Below are 21,909 nucleotides of genomic sequence, written 5' to 3'. Positions count from 1 at the left end.
TGGCTATTCCTACACATCTTTAAGGCTTCAGTGTAAACCATGGTTCCAGAAAGACTTCAAAGACCACACATTCTCATCAGGGTCAGTCCCCCTTGTCCATGTGTTTCACATACAGAATCTTGTACCTGACCTATCACAGAAACTTATCCATTGAATTCCTCTTCAATTGTCCACTAGGTCCACAATATAGGGTCCAAAAACCTGTAAGCCAGTCTGGCCCGTGGTCTGTTTTTGTAAATAAAGTTTTATTGAGACACATTTATGAGTCATCTGTGGCAGCTTTCACACTAGCAGCTGAGCTGGGGAGTCCTAAAGAGATGGTTTAGCCCACAGAGCCTAAAATATTTACTGGCATTTTATAGAAAAAGTGTGCCAACTCCTAGTCTAGAATGTAAGTTTTTTTTGAAGACAAGGTCACTTGTCATGGTCACCCTTTTTATTGCCAAGGTGGGGTGCTGCACAAACAATCTTCATTCAATATTTGAAGAATGAATGAATCATAAACAAAATCCAGAGAAAAAGCCACAGAACCGGATCCTGATAGTCTTAAGGAAAAAAGCAAACATTCTATATACCTGATTATTTATTGAGAACTAATTTCAAAATCTGAAGCCAAATTTTAAAAGCCTAACCTCCTGAGACTTCCCTGGTAGTCAGTCCAGTGGTTAATATTTCACTTTTCAATACAGGGAGTGTGAGTTTGATCCCTGGTGGGTGACCTAGGATCCCACATGCCACACGGCCCAAAAATCCAAACATAAAGCAGAAATAGTATTGCACAAATTCAATACATGTTTTAAAAAACTTAATCTCCTGAAATAAAATCCCATTAAAATATTTTTCACCTAATCCAGAACCGTTTTCAAAATCATAAAATTTTAATTTACTGTCCATTACATTTACCCTGTTGGTAAAACATCCTTTTTCCTTATGATAGAGACCAGCATGGAATTTAGAGACATAACCCTAGCCACCATACACTAAATTTAATTTCTTACTCACAAATAATTGGCCTTTATTTGTGAGCGCCTTTACTTATCTACTCAGAGATGAAAATCCTACTCAGCTGTATTGTTTTTGAGTTCTGTGGGGCCCTTTTTGCCAGCACCATTTTTAAGTTTTTCTCACCAAGAACAGTGAGCTACCTAGGAACCACAAATCCATAAGTAGAACGAACTAATAGAAGTTACTTAGTGTCACAGATTTTGGAAATCCTGACAATGAGTGGCAAGTTGCCACCAACTAGAAGAATTGGAGAGAAGTTTCCATCTCAAATAGATCTTTCTATTTCAAAAAGAATGTGTAAATAAATACTTGATCATTTTTTATCAGGTATTAGAAGGAAGTACTAAAAAAAAAAAGTCTTTCTTGTGAAAGGAAGATTTAGTATGCATATATAAATCACAACTAAATCCCCAACCACCTCTCAGATAACAAGTGGGTTGACCAAGCATCCCTAGTTACATGGCAGTGGCAGGCACCATGCTACATGTGAGCTGGTGTATGAGTACCTGGGGGAAGAACCACAGGGAGATTTAATAATATTCAGAATAGAAATGAACAGTAATAGGCAACAGAATTCATTCCAAGTTTTGCCTAAAGGGCTAAATTAATTGTGTTCTGCTTGTTACCAGACTATTTGATGAAAAAAATACCATCCAACAGATCCCCAGAGGAGCAGCACATTAGGGTACAGATGCATTAATGACACAAGAAATGAAAGTGCATTCAAAAAACTACTTCAGAAGCCAGAACTGAAATAGGAACGCAGCCAAAGAATGATGTCAAGTCAGCAATGAAAATTAAATCTGCTCTCATGCGATTGTGCTAGTTAGTTTTTATTGACAGAATTTTCTTTCAGGTGGCTACCCAGTAAGTCATCTCTCTTCTTCCTCTATGTCCCCACCCTAATTAAGAAGGAAAAAAACCAAACAGTGATGACAACTGAAGGAAGTCTCAATGCACTGCAGAGCTGGACATAAGTGCTGAGTGTAACTCCGGGGGTGCACAAATTAATGTATTGATGGGCCGATAAAAACTTGGATTTATCACCCAAAATGTGTTTATTAACAACTTATGGCTCATGGTGCTCGTTAGACATTGTACAAAGGGATTTTATTGTGTTACAGATTAATGATTACAAGACAGCACCAAAGGCAACTCAGTACATCTGCAGGTTACTGACTACACAACTAACGTGAATTAGATAACTTCCACACACCCTGGATTTCACCAATCAACACAAAATCAGGAGGGAAAGGCGCAGTTAACTCAAGATATTACCATGTAAAGACTGTCTCCTGTTAGAAAATCTGATCTGATTTACCAACAAAGCATCTTTATAAAATATATTCTTCTAACTATGTGAGTTTTCCACATTCTCAAGTCCCCTAGATTCATGGAAATGTTCAGAAAAATAAAATTATCTTCTTAGTAGCCATCTATAAAGACTGCTTCCAGCTGAGTAAATTAGAAATTTATCTTGAGGACGTGAACTCCATTCTCCCCCTCCACCCAACCTAAGATATTTGGCAGCCAGACATAAATTGAAGCACTGGGGAGTCTGTCTTTACCTTGGAGCAGGGCCTTCTCGTATTATAAAATAACATCCCCAAACTAGGCATATCTTAGTCTAGATAAGATCACAATGTCCTCTTTAATTACAAACTGATAACATTCTTCTGAAAGCAGATATAATAATTAACATATAATCCTTTAAGTTTATTAAATATAGAAGTAGCTTGCTAATGTCACTGGAAATCAAAGGTTAAATGGAAATTTCAAGTCACTGGAGAAACTAAATTCTTCTAAAATAAAAGCAATCTCATTGGCTCCTACCATAGTAACCCAAGCCCAGGACCAAGAATGTTCCATGACTCATGGCTTTCTTTGGAAATAAATACTGTCAAATCCATCACATTCTAGACTTGAAGTTATGATGTGATGTAGCAAAAAAAAAAAGCAAAATGACCCATTATATTATGTAAAAATAGAAATCCCTTCTGGAAAATCCTTTCTAAGAGCCTCAGAGTAGACCAAACAAGGATTAAGAAGTAAAAATATACAGAAAGAGTGGTGTGCAGTGGATCCTCCAGGGGGCGCTCTGACAGTGTGAGCCCCCCTTGCCCCCCTCTCCCCATCGCCCCTTCTGCACAGTCGTCTCATGCAGCAGGGCAGAGGGGCTCTCTCAGGGTGGAAGCGGAGGGTCACCCTCCCTGATGCCCTTCACAGCTCCCGCTGCAGGAAGCAGGGAGGAAGCCAAAGAGACAGCCAGCAAAGCAGTCATTTTCCAGATGGTAATTTTCAACTTGGTCAACGGTGGTTATTATTAAAGATTTTTATAGACCAAACTGGACCCCAAATGCTTGCTTTCTGTCTTCTTGGCAAAGCGGCCCCTCTATAGCTCAACTGCCCAATCCTGCATTAGGATTTAACTTTGGGAAGATTTTCATACGCTAAATCCCCTTTGCTCCTGTTCTGGAAACTTCTTCTGCTCTACCCAGGGCAGCAAAGCTCACTGGGAGATAGAAGAGGCAGTGCATGGCACTGCTGCTGGCACTACGTGGTGAGGAGACACGAGGTGTGGGTACACCTGGTCCTCACCGTTTCTCAGCAAGCGAAATTATCTAACAGGAACTGCATTCTATAAAGTCTGTGCTTCTGGAAAATCTGATGTGTGAACGTTCAGCTTCAAACCTTGAGAGATTACCGAAGAGGTGACAGGGATGGAAATTTGCAAGGCAAAGGCCCAGAGGGAGGAAGGACCCTGTCACAGGGCAGGGGACAGAGCAGAGCATGAGGATGCACATGCGGGCGTTACAGAGACAGAGCGTTCCAGCGGTAAGTGATATAGATCAGCGCTATAAAGAGAATGTGGACAAGACAGAAGCTTATAAGATCCCTGGAGCGGAGGGCAGAAGTTGGTTGTGGGGGTTTCTCCCCAAGTGCCAGCAGAGTGTCAACAGTCTTTCGAATGTGACGAAAATCCAACTGCAGGATGTCATACGGAGAGCAGAGGTCAGCCTATTCCGAGGGCAGCCATCAGAACAGAAAGAGACAGTGCATACAATTAAAAATACACAGAACAATGGGTGCAAAGAAGCACACATTTTTACTTACTAGCAAATGGCAAGACTAACCCCTTATTTCAAGCAGGTAAAAACCGTTTCACCAAAGTTGTTTTTTTTTAATTAATTACAAAAGAAAAGCAACATACCCAAGGACTTCTATGCAAATAGGACAAAGAAATTCTTTACCTCCAATCTTGCTAGTGAGGAATAGAATGTTCTGTTATTTATACGTCATTCTGGTATTTAAAAGAGTTTTAATATTCAAGTGTTCTCATATGTCAACAATGGCATTAAAATAAGAGCTTTTCACCTGGGACACATTTAGGTCTTCACCTTACTAAAGGGAAAAATATAAGCTTTAAAATTTAATCCCTTTCTTCACCATTCTCTTAATGCATTTTTTATCCTGGTCTATGAAGACTGAATATAAGTATTTCTCTCTGAAACGTAATGCATGCGCCTAATTTGTTTTTCTTTTAGAATTATTGATAAACTCTGGGCATTGCTAGTTCTAATTATATCCCTACATGTGCCCCAAAAGTACATTAAATTTCACATTTTTGCTACTGACATAAACCAAAAGTCTAGCAGAACTTCTTAAATCTGCAGTTAAATAACAGTACATTCCTGCATAGTGTTATTATGTAAATTTCTTCACTGCTCAACAGGTATGGTCGGGGCGCGGACCTGCAGGTTGTCTACGTGACAGTCACCATGCAAGGAGGCAGAACTCTTCCTTTCTCAACTAAACGCAAAAATTAGGTGCTGAGTCTTGAGTTGACCTCTGGATGCCTACTGCTCTCTGGAAAAAAATGGTTTTCTGATACCCTGAATTTCTGACCACAGTTTCAACTTAAAAATTATAATTCATATGTTGGTATGAAACCAAAGTTCTGGTTTTGTTTCCAAATTAAAAAAGAAAATATTTGAAAATATTTGTGATATATTTCATAAATGCAGCTTTATGTCTAAATTAGGCAAAGCATTTAAATATATATATATAATATATATTTTATGATATACTTTGCAACAACATTGCCCTCTGTTTTAGCATCACTGCTAAGCAGAGGCAAATCACAGAGCAACTGAAAGATGATTCTAAAAGACTATGTCTTTCTCGTATATTCTGAAGTTAGCTTTATGCCCCCTAGTAAGGAGGCAAACTCAGTGTAAATGGGTTGAATAAGATTATAAACCTCCCAATCTTAATTTATGAAGGTAGAGATACTCTTAACAAAAGACATTTAAGGAAATTAACAAATTACATTATATCTATTTAGATCACACATCTTTTCTCAGTGCATTAGGAGGAATCAAGTGAGCACTGCTATTTTCTCAAGAACTAAAATAGCTACTGTGTGTGTGTGTTACTTGCTCAGTCATGTCTGACTCTTTGCAACCCCATGGACTGTAGCTCGCCAGGCTCCTTTGTCCACGGGATTCTCCAGGCAAGAACACTGGAGTGGGTTGCCTTTCCCTTCTCCAGGGGATCTTCCTGACCCAGGGATCAAACCCAGGTCTCCCGCATTGCAGGCACATTCTTTACTGTCTGAACCACCAGGCTACTAGTAGAATGTATTTCACTAGGACAGTGATGGAGTCAAGAATTAACAGATGGGGAAACATTTAGGAGAAGTAGCTTCCTATTGCAATAACAATTTTCTATTGCAACGTTGTGCTTAATCAGTGAACTCTGAACAAAACGAACATAAGACAGAAGGCATATGCACACTGAAATGTGATTGTCACAAAAGTGGTATTTCCATGGTAAAAGCAGTATATATCTCCAGTATGTATTTCAATACATTTCCCAGAACCCTATGGAAAATGTCTGGTCTGCTTCCCTGCAACTCCATCAAAGAACTCAAATCGTCTATGGTTTCCAGTGTATTTATTCAGCAGCACACTTCTCACATGGGTAGGCAACACAGACCATTCTTCTCATTCTGGAAAGAATTTTTGTGATGCCACAGATTCTGGGTTTTATTTAGATTACAGTGGGTAGAGCTGTTTTTAACCAGTCCATGGGGTGGTTTAAATTAAATCACAATCTCTGAAGAAAAAGGCATGGGTCTAAGATTGGCTGACAGGCAAAAATCATAATAGGTGGAGTACGGGCGCCTCTGCTTCCACCCAAGTCACACAGCTCACAGCCATCAAATCAGCCCCTCAAGGATGCTATGATGGGAACCAGGGCTGAAATTGCCAGGAGAACCTAGGAGTTTTCTGACCCTTGTGCTTCCCCAATTTAAGTCTTAATAAGAGGGACTTACAGATTATGCTTTATTTTTTCTTATAATTAAAATCAGAAAACACAAAAAGAGAAGAAAATTTAAAGAGTCCAAATTTCACCATATATTTACAGAGCACTAGTAATTATTGCAAGGTGTTTGAAAAACATAGTTAATACACTCAAGAGTCCCCAGAGGCAAGTGCAAATACTAATTTCCATTATAGTGAACAGAAATCACCATTACTAGAGGTTAACTGATTCTGATGCAAGGCAACATGTGTGTGGCTAAAATTACTATTAAAGATTAACTCAGGTTCCCCCAAATACCACAGATATAAACAGATATGTAGATGGATCTGGCAAAAGGTTTAATTTACAGGCATTCTGAATGTAACAGACTAAATTCTAAGAAGTTTAGAATATACCGTTTATTTACATTTAATTTTAAAGGCAGTATACGTATTAATACAAAGTATTTTGAATCTAAAATATCATAGCACAAGAACATTGATGGTTATTCTGAAAATTTAAAGTCTTAATTGACAAGGTATAATTTGGCAGAGTAAAGTAGGAAAAGGTTCCCAGAGCTTTCTCCAGATATGAGAACTAATCACCAATTTTATGCACTTAGTGAGTAACTCTAATATTGGTATGATAATTGATCTAGAAATGTAATTTTAAGCTTTTGAAATAAAATATTTATTTTCAACCATGTACATTTGAAAGGCTGTCAGACCACTGACCAGACTTTGTTCTGCCACCAGGATACACCCAGTGGGAGAGGATTCTTACATGAATGGTGATAAACAGCTACTAACTATTAAGGGATGACTGGTTTTCCAAGCTTGAGATTAGCTTTATTTAATAAATGATGAATTTAAAAACTGATTTTAATATAATTAGGTGTATAGGCAGAGACCTGCAACTCTGGTTATCCAACCTCAGAGATACTCAATGCAAATAGAAACGTAAATCTTGTAATAAGAATCTCACCACCCCTCAAAAGTGTTCATTAGTTAGGATTTAAATAGACACTCAAGTCATTGATTTGGGGAAGAAAAGAGGCATTGGGCTCAAAGAGGCAAAGGAACTCATATCTCCTACTTTAAGATTAAAACAAACAAAAAAGGTAGCTTCAATATATAAAATGTGCTTCAATTAAAAATTTCAGATCAGTTTTATATATATAGTGTCCTAAACCCTCAAAACAGGTGTAAAGTAGGAAAGGTTTTACAATTATTTTCAAAAATAATACCTCATAAAAAAGTAAAAAAATACAATATGAAAGGTACTGACAAGCAGATTCAATCATAATTCCATTTGTATCAACACAATCATCGTTAGCTTCTCAGTGTATTTTAGGATTTTATTTTTAACTCATCTGGCTGACGCAGAGGATGCACACCAAGTGACTTGCCTTGCGGACATGGAACGAAAACATTCCACCTCTCACAGTCCAGCAAGGCCCACGGCCTCTGTGCTGCTCAGGCAGGCAGGGGCCCTGTACAGTCCATGGAGTTGCTGCCCTGATCCTCTTCCCTATTTCCTCTCTGGACATAGTAATGAATAGGAAGGGCTAGGCAGCTAGAAAACGAGGTGCATTCAATTCCAAGTTCCTTCTTCCTCTAAAGAGAGCAAGTTGGTTAAATGAAGGACCTTGGTCCACAAAGAGGTTGGAGGCCAAGTTTTCTCATTTAAACTGGAGAGACAGAGAACAGGTTGTCCATTCTCAACAGGACCAAGGATTCCCGCCTCAGACAGAAACCTGGGCAACTTCTCTCAGAATAAGTAAGACCAGAGCAATCCCCTCAGAAAATCTGGTGACTTCTCTCAAGTCACCAGGGAGTCTCTCTCACGTTGGACAGAGACCTGACAGAGACCTGTCCTCTCCCAGGAGAGAACAGGAGGCCTCCCCTCAGACTGAGCTATTTCTCTCGGAAAAAGAACTGGGCTTCTCCCCTCAAACAGAGACCGGAGCAACTTCTCCCAGAGAAAGACCAAGGTGTCTCCACTCAGTCAGACTCGAGCACTCCTTCAATTAAGAAAAAAACAAAAAACCAGGATGTCTCCACTCAGAGACACCTGAGAGACTTCTCTCAGAGAAAGACCAGGGCATCTCCTCTCAGACAGTGAGTTGGGCGACCTCTGCCAGGAATGACCAGGGCTTTTCCCCTTGTCAAGAGACCCAAGCAGCTTCTCCCAGAGAAAGACCAGGGTGTCTCCCCTCAGTCAGAGACCTGAGCCATTTCTCCCAGAGAAAAACCAGGGTGTCTCCCCTCAGTCAGAGACCTGAGAGGCTTCTCTCAGAGAAAGACCAGGGCATCTCCCTTCAGACAGTGAGTTGGGCGACCTCTGCCAGGAATGACCAGGGCTTTTCCGCTTGTCAGAGACCCAAGCAGTTTCTCCCAGAAAAAGACCAGGGTGTCTCCCCTCAGTCAGAGACCTGAGCAACTTCTCCCAGGGAAAGACCTGGGTGTCTCCACTCAGTCAGATTCGAGCACTCCTTCAATTTAAAAAAAAACAAAAACAGAATGTCTCTACTCAGAGACACCTGAGAGACTTCTCTCAGATAAAGACCAGGGCATCTCCCTTCAGACAGTGAGTTGGGCGACCTCTGCCAGGAATGACCAGGGCTTTCCCCCTTGACAGAGACCCAAGCAGCTTCTCCCAGAGAAAGACCAGGGTGTCCCTTCAGTCAGAGACCTGAGCCACTTCTCCCAGAGAAAAACCAGAGCATCTCCCCTCAGTCAGAGACCTGAGAGACTTCTCTCAGAGAAAGACCAGGGCATCTTCCCTCAGACAGTGAGTTCGGCGACTTCTGCTAGGAATGGCCAGGGCTTTCCGCCTTGTCAGAGACGCAAGCAGCTTCTCCCAGAGAAAGACCAGGGTGTCTCCCATCAGTCAGAGACCTGAGAGACTTCTCTCAGAGAAAGACCAGGGCATCTTCCCTCAGACAGTGAGTTGGGCGACCTCTGCCAGGAATGACCAGGGCTTTTCCCCTTGTCAAGAGACCCAAGAAGCTTCTCCCAGAGAAAGACCAGGGTGTCTCCCCTCAGTCAGAGACCTAAGCAACTTCTCCTAAGAAAGACTAGGCTGTCTCCCCTCAGTCAGAGACCTGAGCCACTTCTCCCAGAGAAAAACTAGGGCGTCTCCCCTCAGTCAGAGATCTGAGGGACTTTTCCCAGGGAAAGACCTGGGTGTGTCCCCTCAGACACCTGAGGGACTCTTTCCAAAAAAAAAAAAGCAGGGCATCTCCCCTCATGTAGAGACCTGGGTGACTTCTCTCAGAGAAAAACCAGGCCGTCTCCCCTCAGTCAGAGTCCTAGGCAACTTCCTCCAGAGAAAAGACCAAGGCATCTCCCCACAGAGACCTGGGTAGCTTTTCCCAGAGAAAGGCCAGCGTGTCTCCCCCTCAGACTTCTCCCAGGAAAGACCAGGGCGTCTCCCTTCATTCAGAGACTTGAGTGACCTCTCTCAGAGAAAGACCACCGTGTCTCTCTTCAGACATAGACATGGGTGCTTCCCAGCAGACTGAGAGACTAGGGCAATATCTCTCAGAAAAAGACAAGGCTGTTTCCCTCAGAAGATCTGATCTCTCTTCAGATAAAGATTTCAGTATCTCCCTCTCCCAAAAAAATCAAGCTGACATATTCCCTGGTAAGAAAAATATTTTCTGGTACTTTTGACGCTTCACAAATGAGAGATTTTTCTTGACCTGAGACTAGTAGGAGTCCTAAAATAGCCCTAAGTTTGGATAAACTTGGGAACCCTCCAGCAGCCAACTGTGAATTCTCCACATCAAGGTCAGAGACCAGGAATGACCAAGATGACTCAGAAAAGGCAAAGAAAGCCTCAGTATGTTCACAAAATGCCTCATGATCCAGAGGCTTAATTGAAGTTGGATTTTTTGTGACTGAAGGTATATTCTGAAGAACTTGGAAGCCCACCAAGGGTCAGCCTGTGTTCAAGATCAAGCTGATATTTGCACCAGATATCAGAGACAGTACACGGTCTGACCGGCATCAACACGACAGGTGTCTTTGGGATGGAGCCAGCATTATCTCCCAATTCCCAGCTTTCCATGAGGTAATTTTCCTGCAGCTGAGCTGCTGATGGCAGAAAGCAACTGGAACAATTTTGAAATCATAGGGCTGCAGAGCATCTGTGGATTATTAGCTAAAAGAAACCTTAAGGGTTCAGTGATTTTCAAACTATAATTAGCAACAGGACACTTGGCTCCCAAAGGAACTCTTAACTGGAAAGTCAGTATACGCCACAGGCAAAGGAGAAACTGCTGTAGCTGATGCAAGGCGGCAGTTATGATCTGTAGCCTCCCCACGTGGCTTTCCCTCGCCTCCTGGGTGGGGCCTTGGAAAGAATCCAGGGCTCTGGAGAATGTGGTTTAATCTATCGCTTAAGTCCAACACGTGCAGTTTGCACAGCAGGGAACGCCATCACAGAGAGCCCCCGTGTATGCCAGAAAGAAGGCAGGCTCTTGATGCCGACAGACCTGGGTTCAAAAGCCAGCTCTGATGCCTCCCAGCTGCAAGTGTGAGGTTAGGAAATTGTGTAACCTCTCTGGACCTCATTTTCTTCATTGCATGGTAATAAAATATGTCTAATCCTCAACAGTGAGCATTCGAGAAGATGAGGCAGGTGTAAGAAGTTCTCAGCGAATGGCTTTAATAGCTCCAGGCTGTAACAGGCTCGGCTCCGGGCACATAACCAGTTAACGACACAGGTGCGGCTAGTTTATCCCAAACCCCTCGTGTCCCTCTGCTCACAGATCCTCTGCACTCACCCTCACGCCTCGCCTTCCAGATGCTGTCCCTTTAGCTGGGGAATTGGCCCCAAACAGAAGAAAATAAAATCAAAAACAAAAACCTAAGGCACAGGGCAGCAAGAAGAGAAGTGACCCAGGCTGAAATAACTACCTGAAGAAACATTAACTCCGCCACTAGGAAAGAAACTTGCCAGGGAGCGCCATTTCCAATTTCCAATTTAAGGATCTTTTCTTGGCATTCTCATTAGCAAACCTCTACTTCATCCCAGAATCCCTCACAGATGGCAAATATGCCAGGTGTAGCTCCAACAGAATTCCAACATCAACTACTTTCTGTGATGTCAACTCCTCTCTATTAGTGGCATCGATTGTGCCAAATCCTAACTGTGCCCTAGACTAGGAAACGTATAGGTCCAGCCTTATCCAAACATCACAAATAACAGAGGTCTAGAGTCACCATACTCATCCACTACATACTCTAACCTTTTGCAGAAATACTAGGCTGCTTACACTGTCTGCAATTCTGAATGCAGCCAATTTAAAGAAGCCATATTTACAGGTAAGCCACTCCACTGAACACACAGTAAAATGCTTCATGAACCTTGACCAACCCCAAAGCAGATACCTGGGACTGTGTCCCTGGAGACTTCTAAAGAAAATATAGTCAACTATAACAATTGGAACAATTTTAAAATTGCTTCCTTCCCACTGTATTGCTTTATGTGCAATAGTTTTAACTTCTCAGCAACCACATTCCACCCGGGTGAACCTAATAAAAGTGACTAAGCTGCTGACCCTGACTCTGGTTTGTAGTTTCAAACTGTAATTCTATTACAAAGGGCAACAAACTCGGGCTAGAGCACAGCTGTGGCTTTTTGGTCTCTACAGGACGGTTTATCATTGTCAGTTAGATATTTAGCTTAAAAAATACAATTCCCAATCTCTGTGACTTCTGGGTATGTTTATGTAGATAAGTTATGGATGGAGAAGAGACGTCAACCTTGTACGTTAGGAGGAATTCACTAAGCTACTGGGAAATCAGTGAATATTTTCTTACCCAAGTATTAAGTTTGAAACCAAAAAGAAAACGTAATGTTAAAAGTCCTCTGCTCTTAAGTACCAGCCTTTTAAAATATCTGACTGCAAGGGGAAATTTCTGCAACTAGATTTGGGATGTAACTATCTTTTCAGTATAAATCATGAACTGCAGTGTGCCACATACACACTGCAATTCATCAATCATCTTAAGTAGTGGAAGAAGGGTCCTTATCTAAGTGGAAAGGAATCATCCCAACCCTCCCTCAACTTAGTATTGTGTTACTAGATGAAAACATTTCCTTATTTCCAATAATTTATTCCTCATTCATTCTAAGAGATGAAAACATGTTCCTTTATGTGTACAGAAGATTTGCCAATTGCTCTCCGATTGGCAATTTCTGGTTTTCTATCAGAATATTCCTCCTTCCCTTTAACATATCTCATTAAAGAAGTATAAATGCTAACCAGCCAGAAGACTTTTTCTAGTAGCAATGAACTTAATGTATTATAACTCTAGTTACCAGTAAAATGCTATTGGATTAGCCTTCAGGATGGATATGGATAGTTGTATACACAATAACATACACACACATATACCATGTGAACTTGAAAATCATCTCAAATCTTAAAAAAAAATAATTTCAAAAATAGCCTTAATGATGTATTTCTTACTAAGCATAGTTAAGTGAGATACTGCCAAAAAAGATGATTTACTCCTTGTAGTTCAATCATCTTGTGAACTATCAGTTGCCTGTTAGTGCTAGCGGCACACTCAGAAATTATGATAAAACTTTATCTGCACTTTGATGCTAATTTCCTTTTCCTCACTTTAAAAGGAAACCATAATTACCAACCCTTACCCACAATAAATAGTTAAGGGCATTCCCATTTCATTATGTATCACCAGAAGCCAAGAAAACGCTGATGAGTTTTAAAATATCACAGGGGATTACGTCATAACTCATCAGTGCTTTTGAGTACAGACACGAATAATTTACAGTCTGAAACTTGGTATGATAATTTTGATTCACACATGGACAATCTTATTAACCCATGATGGAATCAAATCATTATAAGAGGTACATGTATGAGAATTTCACAAACATTTGTAGCCAGGAATGTATGTGCAATAGTAAAATGTACACATACAATATAGACACACAAATTAACATTGCTGAAAGACATCTGGATAGATCATAAAGGCATTTAGTACATTATATAAAGATTACAGTCTTTTAAAAATGCATTTGCAAGCTTCTTTTAATTGATACAGTTTTGATTTAAAATGCTTTAAAATTTCTTTTTCCTCAAATAAGATTAGAAGCCCACAGCTAACCCTTACCTTCAAACCTCACCAAGTTGAAAAATAGGAAGGAAAGAAGGGAGGAAGGGGGAAAAAAGGCTTAATTCCAATAACTAACTGTTATCTCTGAGTAGAATTACATGAAAATAGAATTCCTTCACATACTCAAAAGCAATACCTCATGATAGCATTTCTAGTTACTTTATCCTGGAACATTAGAAAAGATGGAAGAAACATTTAAGAAATGTAATTTCTGTTCATTTCTGTTTATCACAATGATGAAAAGTCTGTCAAATTACACCCAAATTCTGCATGGACTGGCTTTTATCTCCCTAAGAAATCATTTTATGTTACTTTAGTGGACTAAAGGGGAAAACGGTAAGTGCAACAGTTAACAGACTATAAAATAATATATAAACACTTCTATTATTAATGGTAATGATTAATGATAATAAGAATAATTATAGTATTTTCAATTAATGCTGATTATTTTGATCCACATACCCCAAAACCACAGGGTGTGAAAAGTCAACTACAGGTCTGCTCTGCTTAAGAATTTTGGGTAAGGAAAAACATCATCTCCAAAATTCTACCCTATGTAACCCCACAGAAGGCTCACTGAAGCTTCAGCAATTGCTGCTCTCTGAGTGGAGAATCATGCTGACTAATCATTCTTTAAGTTGGGAATTTCTCATTTATTTCAAAATCTTAATGTTCCCCTTTTCCTCAGAACTGACCATACCATTTGAAGCCATTTTTATTTCACTGCAATAGAGTAATTTAAACTAAAATTTTATAACTTATTCAGTATCATTCCTCAAGACTGACCCAAAAAAGGATGGACAAAGGAGTATATCTATTCAGTGGGTTCAAAAACATATATTAAATAAAATCATTACTAAAACATAGTTATTGGAACTAAGTTTGATGTTACCTCTGGTACTCCTAATTTTCGGCATGCTTCCAAAAAGTTTTCCACGTTTCTTCTGCATTTGGCCATGCTAAGTTTAGGCTATAAATGCAACATTCAGAAGTAATTAGTTATTAAGAGGCATAATTGAAATAACCGGTTAAATTTTAAGCTTTCTAAATGGCACAAGTAATACATATTTCTTGGAGAAAAATAGTACATAAACAAATAGAAGACAATAAAAAAATTATCCAGGAACATCCACCTGAACAGCTGTTAATATTTGGATTATATTTTTCCAGACACTGTGGATGTACGTGTGTGTGTATAAAAGGTGTGTACACATACAGATATGTGTTTATATGTAGAATTTCTGCACATTTGTATACATACATGTGCAAAATTTCTGCACATGTATGTGAATGTATACATGTGGATACACACACACTATTTTTATGAGATCATCCTGTTGTGTAACCTGCTTTGCTTTACTTAAAAGCATATCCTAAACATCACCCTTTCCCATGAGCAAATACATTTCTATATGAAGGGTTGATTTACCAGGCCAATGACTCTCTTTCTCACCAAAGCAACGGGTTTTATTAGAAAGTTGCTGATGGTTCAAGGTGAAGAAATTTAGAGGCAGGGTGGGGAGCAGCCTTCTAGGTTAGAATGAGCAGCTTGTGCAAACACAGGAGTGGAGAGTGAAGGCACAGAAGAGGCAGAAGCAGGTTCTACTGCTCCGGCATTTCTCCATTATCTCTTTTTCTCTAATCAGGCATTATTTCACATGACATTTTCAATTTAAAAGTTTTTATTTGAAAAAGATAAAAAGTGACAACCAAAGAATATAGCATTTTTTTCCCTGAAGAACTGACAAAATGTACAAATGTGTATAGATACATGATTCATAGTGTCTCTTATACCTTATAAAACAATAATTGTATATTTAAATTGGAAGCTGAAGAATGATAGTTTCTTTCTTATAATTTGAGGAAAATTACTGAATGAGAATTTGGTACACAGTTCAAACTTTATAGCTGTGTGGACTTGAAAACTTTTGCATATTGGATTACAGGACAGAATTTACTGTCCAAACTAAGGCAGATAAAGCAGATTTAAGTCAGAAGACAAATTGGTCTGTTTTCCCCCCGTGTTTTCTGAAGCCAAAATGTGGTCAGTCTTTGGGAAGCAAAAATTATGTTCAACTGTATAGAAAGAAAACTGAGAGTTGAAATGGGATCATCAGCTAATTTTTTCTGCTGCCAAGAGAAAAGAAAGTAAGACAAACAGTGCCGCTGAGACGCTTTCCTCGAGGGGTCGAGAGCGCTCAGCTTCACATGAGGCTTTCATTCCACACACTCTTTGTATAACCTTTTATGAACACTGTGCCTTGAGGTTGGGAGCCCTGACTTTTGCAAATCTGCTCATAAACACTAATGATCACAGTGGCTTGCATTCCCGTGTTTATCATGTGCGGGACCTCATTTTATCCTCATGAGAGCAGTTCTGTGACAGAGAAGAGCCAATCAAGTTAAAGAGAGGTTAAATAACTTTCCCAAAGTTGTGTGGCTCATACAGATGTGGAATTGGAATCCCAACACTACATTCTTAGTCTCTAAACTCTTCTGCTTCATCTAACAGCAACAGTGTGGAAAGAAGTTCTTCTCTACTTGTCCAATGAACCCTGTGTGGGCTTCAAAGACAAGCTTTTCTTTGATTCCTCTCTTCTTGATGGTAACATGCTCCATGAAGTACAGGGAAAAGATCCCAGTGCTGGCTTTATCTCCTCAACAGCGAGACAAGGATTTTTTTTCACTCACTCTTTCTCATCCTTTCTGTTTCCTTGGTATCTCCAACCTACCCTTGAGCACAGCTAGCAGTCAAGGAATTACTAAATTAATGACCAGCTAACCAACCTCTGGCCCAACAGGTTGCTAATGATATTTTATGCAGAACCTACATCTTTTCAGAGTGATCCTAAAATCCTCAATAATTTATAAAATAATAGATTCCATTAGAAGACAACCCACCAACCAAAAAAAGTTTTCCAAAAGGACTTCTCCCTGCTTAAATAAATGCTTGTGAGGAATGAATCTCTGTCTCTACAGTCTTAAAAGTTAGCGAGCGAAGCAGTCATTTCTTTAATGTGATTTGCTTTATATTTGAAAGTAGTTCATTTTCTCTCATTTACATATTTACTTGACATATTTTCCCTTTTTATAGTAAAAATGTTGCTTCATTCAGAAATGCTATCCCTGGAATTCTCTGGCAGTCCAGCAGTCAGGGCTCCACTCTTCCACTGCAGGGGGCACAGGTTCGATCCCTGGTCAGGGAACTAAAAATCCTGTATGCCCTACGGCACGGCCAAAAAAACCAAAACAAAGACAACACAGACACGCTATTCCTTTTCTGCTCTTTCAAGCTGTTTGGGGCCCAAAAGAGAGGATTTGAACAGGGTCCTGGTGATCCCCATCAGTGTCTTTAACCAGCAATACTGTCCCAAAGGAGTTTGTTTTATGTAAGAGTTAGTTTTCCTTAAATTGTGTTACTTACGACTGCTGGTGAGGGGACATGGATGCTTGCGACGGATCGTGGGCGGATGTGGTTGACCAAATGGCAGAGGACGACGCCATCCATGAGGGCGGCCCCCAGGTCTTCATGCAGACTGACCTTGAGTCTCATCTCGATGCTCTGAAAAGAGATCAGAAGGAAGCCAAATGCTCTCAGGCAACTGAGGGTAAAATACAGTTATGGGTACTTATGAACTGAGGCTTAAGTTTCACTATAAAGGATAAGAACACCTGGAAAGCACTGACATGATTTAAACCCTTCAAAAGATATTAAATAAAAATCCCTCTGTAGAAATATAAATTCAGTTATGGCAAAAATTTTTAATCAGTTGTATTTTTAAAATAATGGAATCACTTCTTGAGATCAATATTGCCTCAGGCTTAGCAATTAAAATAGAAAACCAGAATGAGTTGACAAATAAAAGCCAAATCGGTGGTGACTGTTTTGCAATGTACAAAAATAGCAAATCAATATGCTGTACACATGAAACTAAAATCATATTGTAAGTCAACTATATTTTAACAAAAAGTAAATAAAATAAGTAAATATAAACAAAAATCAAATGAAAAATCCAAATCCAACCCAAACTTATTATTTCAGATAATGTATCTAAGACTATGCTTTCATTCAAAAAGCAATTTTTCTCCCTTCTTAAAAAAACTCAAAGTTTTATTTTGAGGTTATTATAAATTCATATGCAGGTATACGAAGTAATACAGAGAGATCTCGGGTACACTTTATCCAGTTTTCTTCTAAGGGAGCAACCTGCAAAAGTACGTACACAACTGGGACACTGACATCGACAGAACATGTACTAACTACAAGGGTCCCTCGTGTTGCCCTTTGTGGTCACACCCACTTTCCCCACCCCCAAGTACCTCTTTGTCCCTGCTCCCTTCTCCTTCCCTTCCAGGACTCCCCGACCAGAATGTAGATCAGCTGTTACAGTAACTCCCGAAGGTCCCTGAGGCGCTCTGCTCATTTATTTTCAGTCTGTTTTTTCTCTCTCTGCTGCCCAGATTAGGTCATTCCTGTTGTTCTTTCCTACAGTTCACTGATTCTTTGTGATGCTGTTGAGCCCATCCCCTGGGCTTCTCATTTCAGATAATGTATTTCCCAGTTCTAAATTTCCACTGGTCCTTCTTTACGTCTTCTGCTTCTTTGCTAAGATTATCTATTCCTCTGCCGAGGCATTCGATTTTTTCCCTTTGTTTCAACCATGTTCATCACTACTTGTGGAAGAGTCTTCACGGTGAGTGCCGTAAAATCTTTGTCATATAATTCTAACATCTCTGCCGTGACAGTGCTGTCATCTGTTGATTACCTTTTCACATTCATTTTGGCTCCTGGTAGAAGGAGTGATTTTTTTTTTCTGGTTGAAAACTGGACCTTTCTGGTATTACATTATGAGACTTTGGGTCCTATTTAAACTGTCTCTTTTGGTTAGCTATTTCGGACACTGCTCGGGCAGAAAGGGAAGGCACTACCTTGCTACTGCTGTGGAAATGCAGACTGCCACTTGGTGTCAGCTGACTGGGACTGGGACAGAAATCCAGGCTCCCATGTAGAGGTTCCACTGATACGGTGGGAGGGGATGGGATTGTTTTTAGTTGGCAGGGATGAAATTCCTGGCTCCCAACTTGGCCTTCTCAGATATCATCCAGCAAAGGTGAAAGTCAGCTGCCTATCCCATCTCTGCAGGCATGGGTAGGGTTGGGGCTACAGGTTTTCTGCAGCTGGAGTAGAGCATTTATTGTCTAAAAGTTTTCTGTCTCCTAGGCTGTCCTTTTCTGGTCCTCTGACTAAAGTAAGCAAGCTTTTGTTGGGATTTTTTTTTTTTTTTTTAAACTGTTCCCATTAGCATTTCCAGTTTCCAGCTATTTCAGCTCCAAGTCCAAGAAAGATGAAGCAAACAAGAAAACCCACTGGACTCACCACCGAGTCATTCCTAGTCCCAAGGAGCCCAGCTGGTCTGAATTATTCTCTCCACCTTTCAGAGTGCCCTTATGCTTATTTTATATATAATGGCCAAGGGTTTTAGTTGTACTTAATGAAAGGAATGGGGAAAAGTACACCTATCTCATCTCCTCAAAAGCAGGAAAATCAATTTTTTAAACTTCAAATACGAATTTCTGCTTTATAGCAAAAGCTCCTCATAATTTGGTAACACTGTATGAAAGGATGACTTAATTTGGAGATTTGCAATAAGTAAAGCACTTGAAAATCAGCGCATGTAACAGTGTTGCATAATTCTCTTTCAGAACTGTCCTGTGTCTAGACACCTCATTTCTTTCTAAGCTTGTTTTCAGTCTCTAATTAAATTAAAACATAAGTTATTGATATGACCCAGGCTTTAAGATAAAATTATATCACTCTTCGAAAGGCTTGTCTCAACTTCTCATCTTATATTTACATCTCTCTGAAAGTTTGCCTCCCAAGTTTACAGCACATCCAAACACTCGAGGCAAATGACAGAGACCTGACGTGCCCAATGTGACTGTTGAGTCAACCACAGTGGCTTAAAGTGGTGGTGAGGAGTTTCCGGGTTTTTATCTCTTTCCTCCTGACTACCTGCTATATATATACTTTATATAACCATATATAAAGTATCATCTACAAGAAAAAAAGATTCTGACCTACCTTAAATTCAGCTTTAATTTTACTTATAGAATTCATTGCTCATTTGTAAAATTCACTGTTATTTGAGGTTGTATATTTATTTGTTTCCTTCTTACTTATTCTCTTTTCTCAACAGACTATAGGCTTCATGAAAGCAGAGACTTTTTTGTTCTTTTCTCTCTCCATCACCTAGACTATACGGCCTGGCACAGAGCAGCAGTCAATAACCATTTGCTAGTGAGAGGAGAAGGTATAGTAACTCAGGTATAGGAACTCAGATGCTTTGCCTATTAAATGACATTAGAAAATTCTGGCTGGTAAGGATAACTATAAACATCTTTAAATTCATGTAATCTTATTAAGTAAATTAATGACAATGCATTTTTAAAAGTTTTAACTTTTATACATAGGTATTAAGTATTTCTACTTATATTGTCTCATAGATTCCTCACAAAATCCCACGAAGGTAGATGGGAACTACTGTTCTAATATATGAAAAAACTCAAACTCAGAGATGTTAAGTGACTTGCCCAGTAGCAAACAGTCAGTAGGCGAGTTGGCTAGATTTGAAACCAGGTCTGTTTGAAGTGTTTCAAAATCTACTTTTTAAAAACACAGAATGCTGCTTTGATGCTGGAAATTATTATTCAGTAATACAATGTTTCCCGGTACCTCTCGGAGCTGTTCCACCAGTTCTTTTTCTTCTCTCATCTGTTCCATTTTTCTCCGAATCGTAAACTGTGGGTCTATAGATTCCAAATTTCTCTGCGGTCTTAGAAACACTAGAAGAGAAAGAGTGGAAGCCTTTATGGAGTGTCTAGTACAGACTGCCATATCCGGCTGCTCATGTTTGAATCAAAGTTTATTTATCCCAAATAATTCATTCACCACTCACAAAAACAGGAAATTCTGACTTCACATGAAAAGCTTGATTCAAATATTCTAGAGAAGATTATGTTTTCAATTATTCTTCATTGTGTGGACAAACGATCAGCTGAATCCAGGAAAGGGCTTGGTCATCCTTGGTATTATTCCAGACCCCTCCTCTAATTTTTCCACTGCTTCTATTCCAAGCTTTCATCTACACTCCAGGTTTCACAATCCTTTCATTAAACTTGAATACTCTGTTTCAAGTAATAAGACAGAATTGCTTTACATGTTATAAACAAGCACAGGTTAATGATTTTGTTGGCTGAGGTTTTTTCATCAGCCTGGATGATACACACTATCCACTCCCAAACGTTATCTGTCTGAGCGTGGAGGGGAAATTCTGGCTTCTATCATGTCACTGAAAGTGCATCCCTAAGCCAGCTCTTCAGAGATGACCATAGATTCCTTTTAGAAAAACTGTCAAGATGGGAGACAGTTTTAAGAGATCATCTTTGCCTGCAGGTCCCTTAAATTACAACCTTCCAGGAATAGCAACTCACAGTGGCAACTCTGGAAGGAGTTAAGTCTCTGACTGCAGAGAAAATGAATGTTCTCAAACTTTGAAGGATGACATCTTTTAAAGACTATCAAGAAAGTACGAAATATTCTATATATGGGCAGTGATTCTAGCAGTTTTTATTAAGATACAAAGCACAGGGCAGATTTAAACTTGAATCTTTTTCTTCCTTTAGGTTCTTATTAAGACTATCAACTTTCCATGCACACTAGAGGGAGCAAAGAGTGGTTAAGAGCTGTCATTGGTTCTCTGTCCCATAGATTTTCAGATTGCGAGAGGTAGGGATGGGAGGATGGGGTGGGGGTGGGGCTTCAGAAAATCTGGGGCAGAGAACTCCAATTTTAAAAATCAATACCACATAGAAGGCTGCACTGATATACTGCAATTCTAGTTGCTTCAATCACCATATCTTCAATAATATAGAATAAGAAGATTATGCGATTTTTATTCTATTCTGGCAAACATTTGCTATCAGCCACTTTAAAAGCTAATTCAATTTATTCACTGTCAAATTAAATATGGTTTACAAATATACTTTGAATTAAAAAGTGGTGTCCACAGATGCATAGAACAATTTTATGGACTCTGAGGGACAAGGTGAGGGTGGGACGTTCTGGGAGAATAGCATTGAAACATGTATATTATCATATGTGAAACAGAACACCATTCCATGTTCGATGCATGAGACAAGGGCTCAGGGCCGGGGCAATGGGATGGCCCAGAGGGATGAGATGGGGAGGGAGGTGGGTGGGTGGGGTCCAGGAAGGGGAACACATGTAGACCCATGGCTGATTCATGTCAATGTATGGCAAAAACTATTACAATATTGTAAAGTAATTAGCCCCCAACTAAAATAAATAAATTTATTAAAAAAAAAAAGTGGTGTCCACCATATAATCAATTATCTTACATTCATACAACTATGTCCTTTG

General features: G+C 39.7%; 1 protein-coding gene across 3 annotated transcripts in view; it reads right to left on the bottom strand.

Annotated features, from left to right (window-relative positions):
• LRCH1 (leucine rich repeats and calponin homology domain containing 1) overlaps positions 1-21,909 on the bottom strand; it is a 213,126-nt gene that overhangs the window by 7,270 nt on the left and 183,947 nt on the right. For 2 of the 3 annotated variants that reach the window (XM_081547409.1, XM_081547412.1), the window contains 4 exons: positions 20,203-20,312; positions 16,894-17,031; positions 14,362-14,439; positions 2,097-4,023 (listed from right to left, as the gene is read on the bottom strand). In XM_081547409.1, the coding sequence (XP_081403535.1) occupies positions 3,817-4,023; positions 14,362-14,439; positions 16,894-17,031; positions 20,203-20,312 (533 nt within the window). In that variant the 3' untranslated portion in view covers positions 2,097-3,816. Of the gene's footprint in view, positions 1-2,096; positions 4,024-14,361; positions 14,440-16,893; positions 17,032-20,202; positions 20,313-21,909 lie in introns of those variants that run through there. The other variant, XM_081547413.1, reaches the window with a different exon arrangement.

The sequence above is a fragment of the Giraffa tippelskirchi genome, chromosome 12 (genome assembly GCF_054371585.1).
Source record: "Giraffa tippelskirchi isolate mGirTip1 chromosome 12, T2T-mGirTip1v1.2.pri, whole genome shotgun sequence".
NCBI lineage: Eukaryota > Metazoa > Chordata > Mammalia > Artiodactyla > Giraffidae > Giraffa > Giraffa tippelskirchi.
This window is presented reverse-complemented; position numbering and strand designations above follow the sequence as displayed.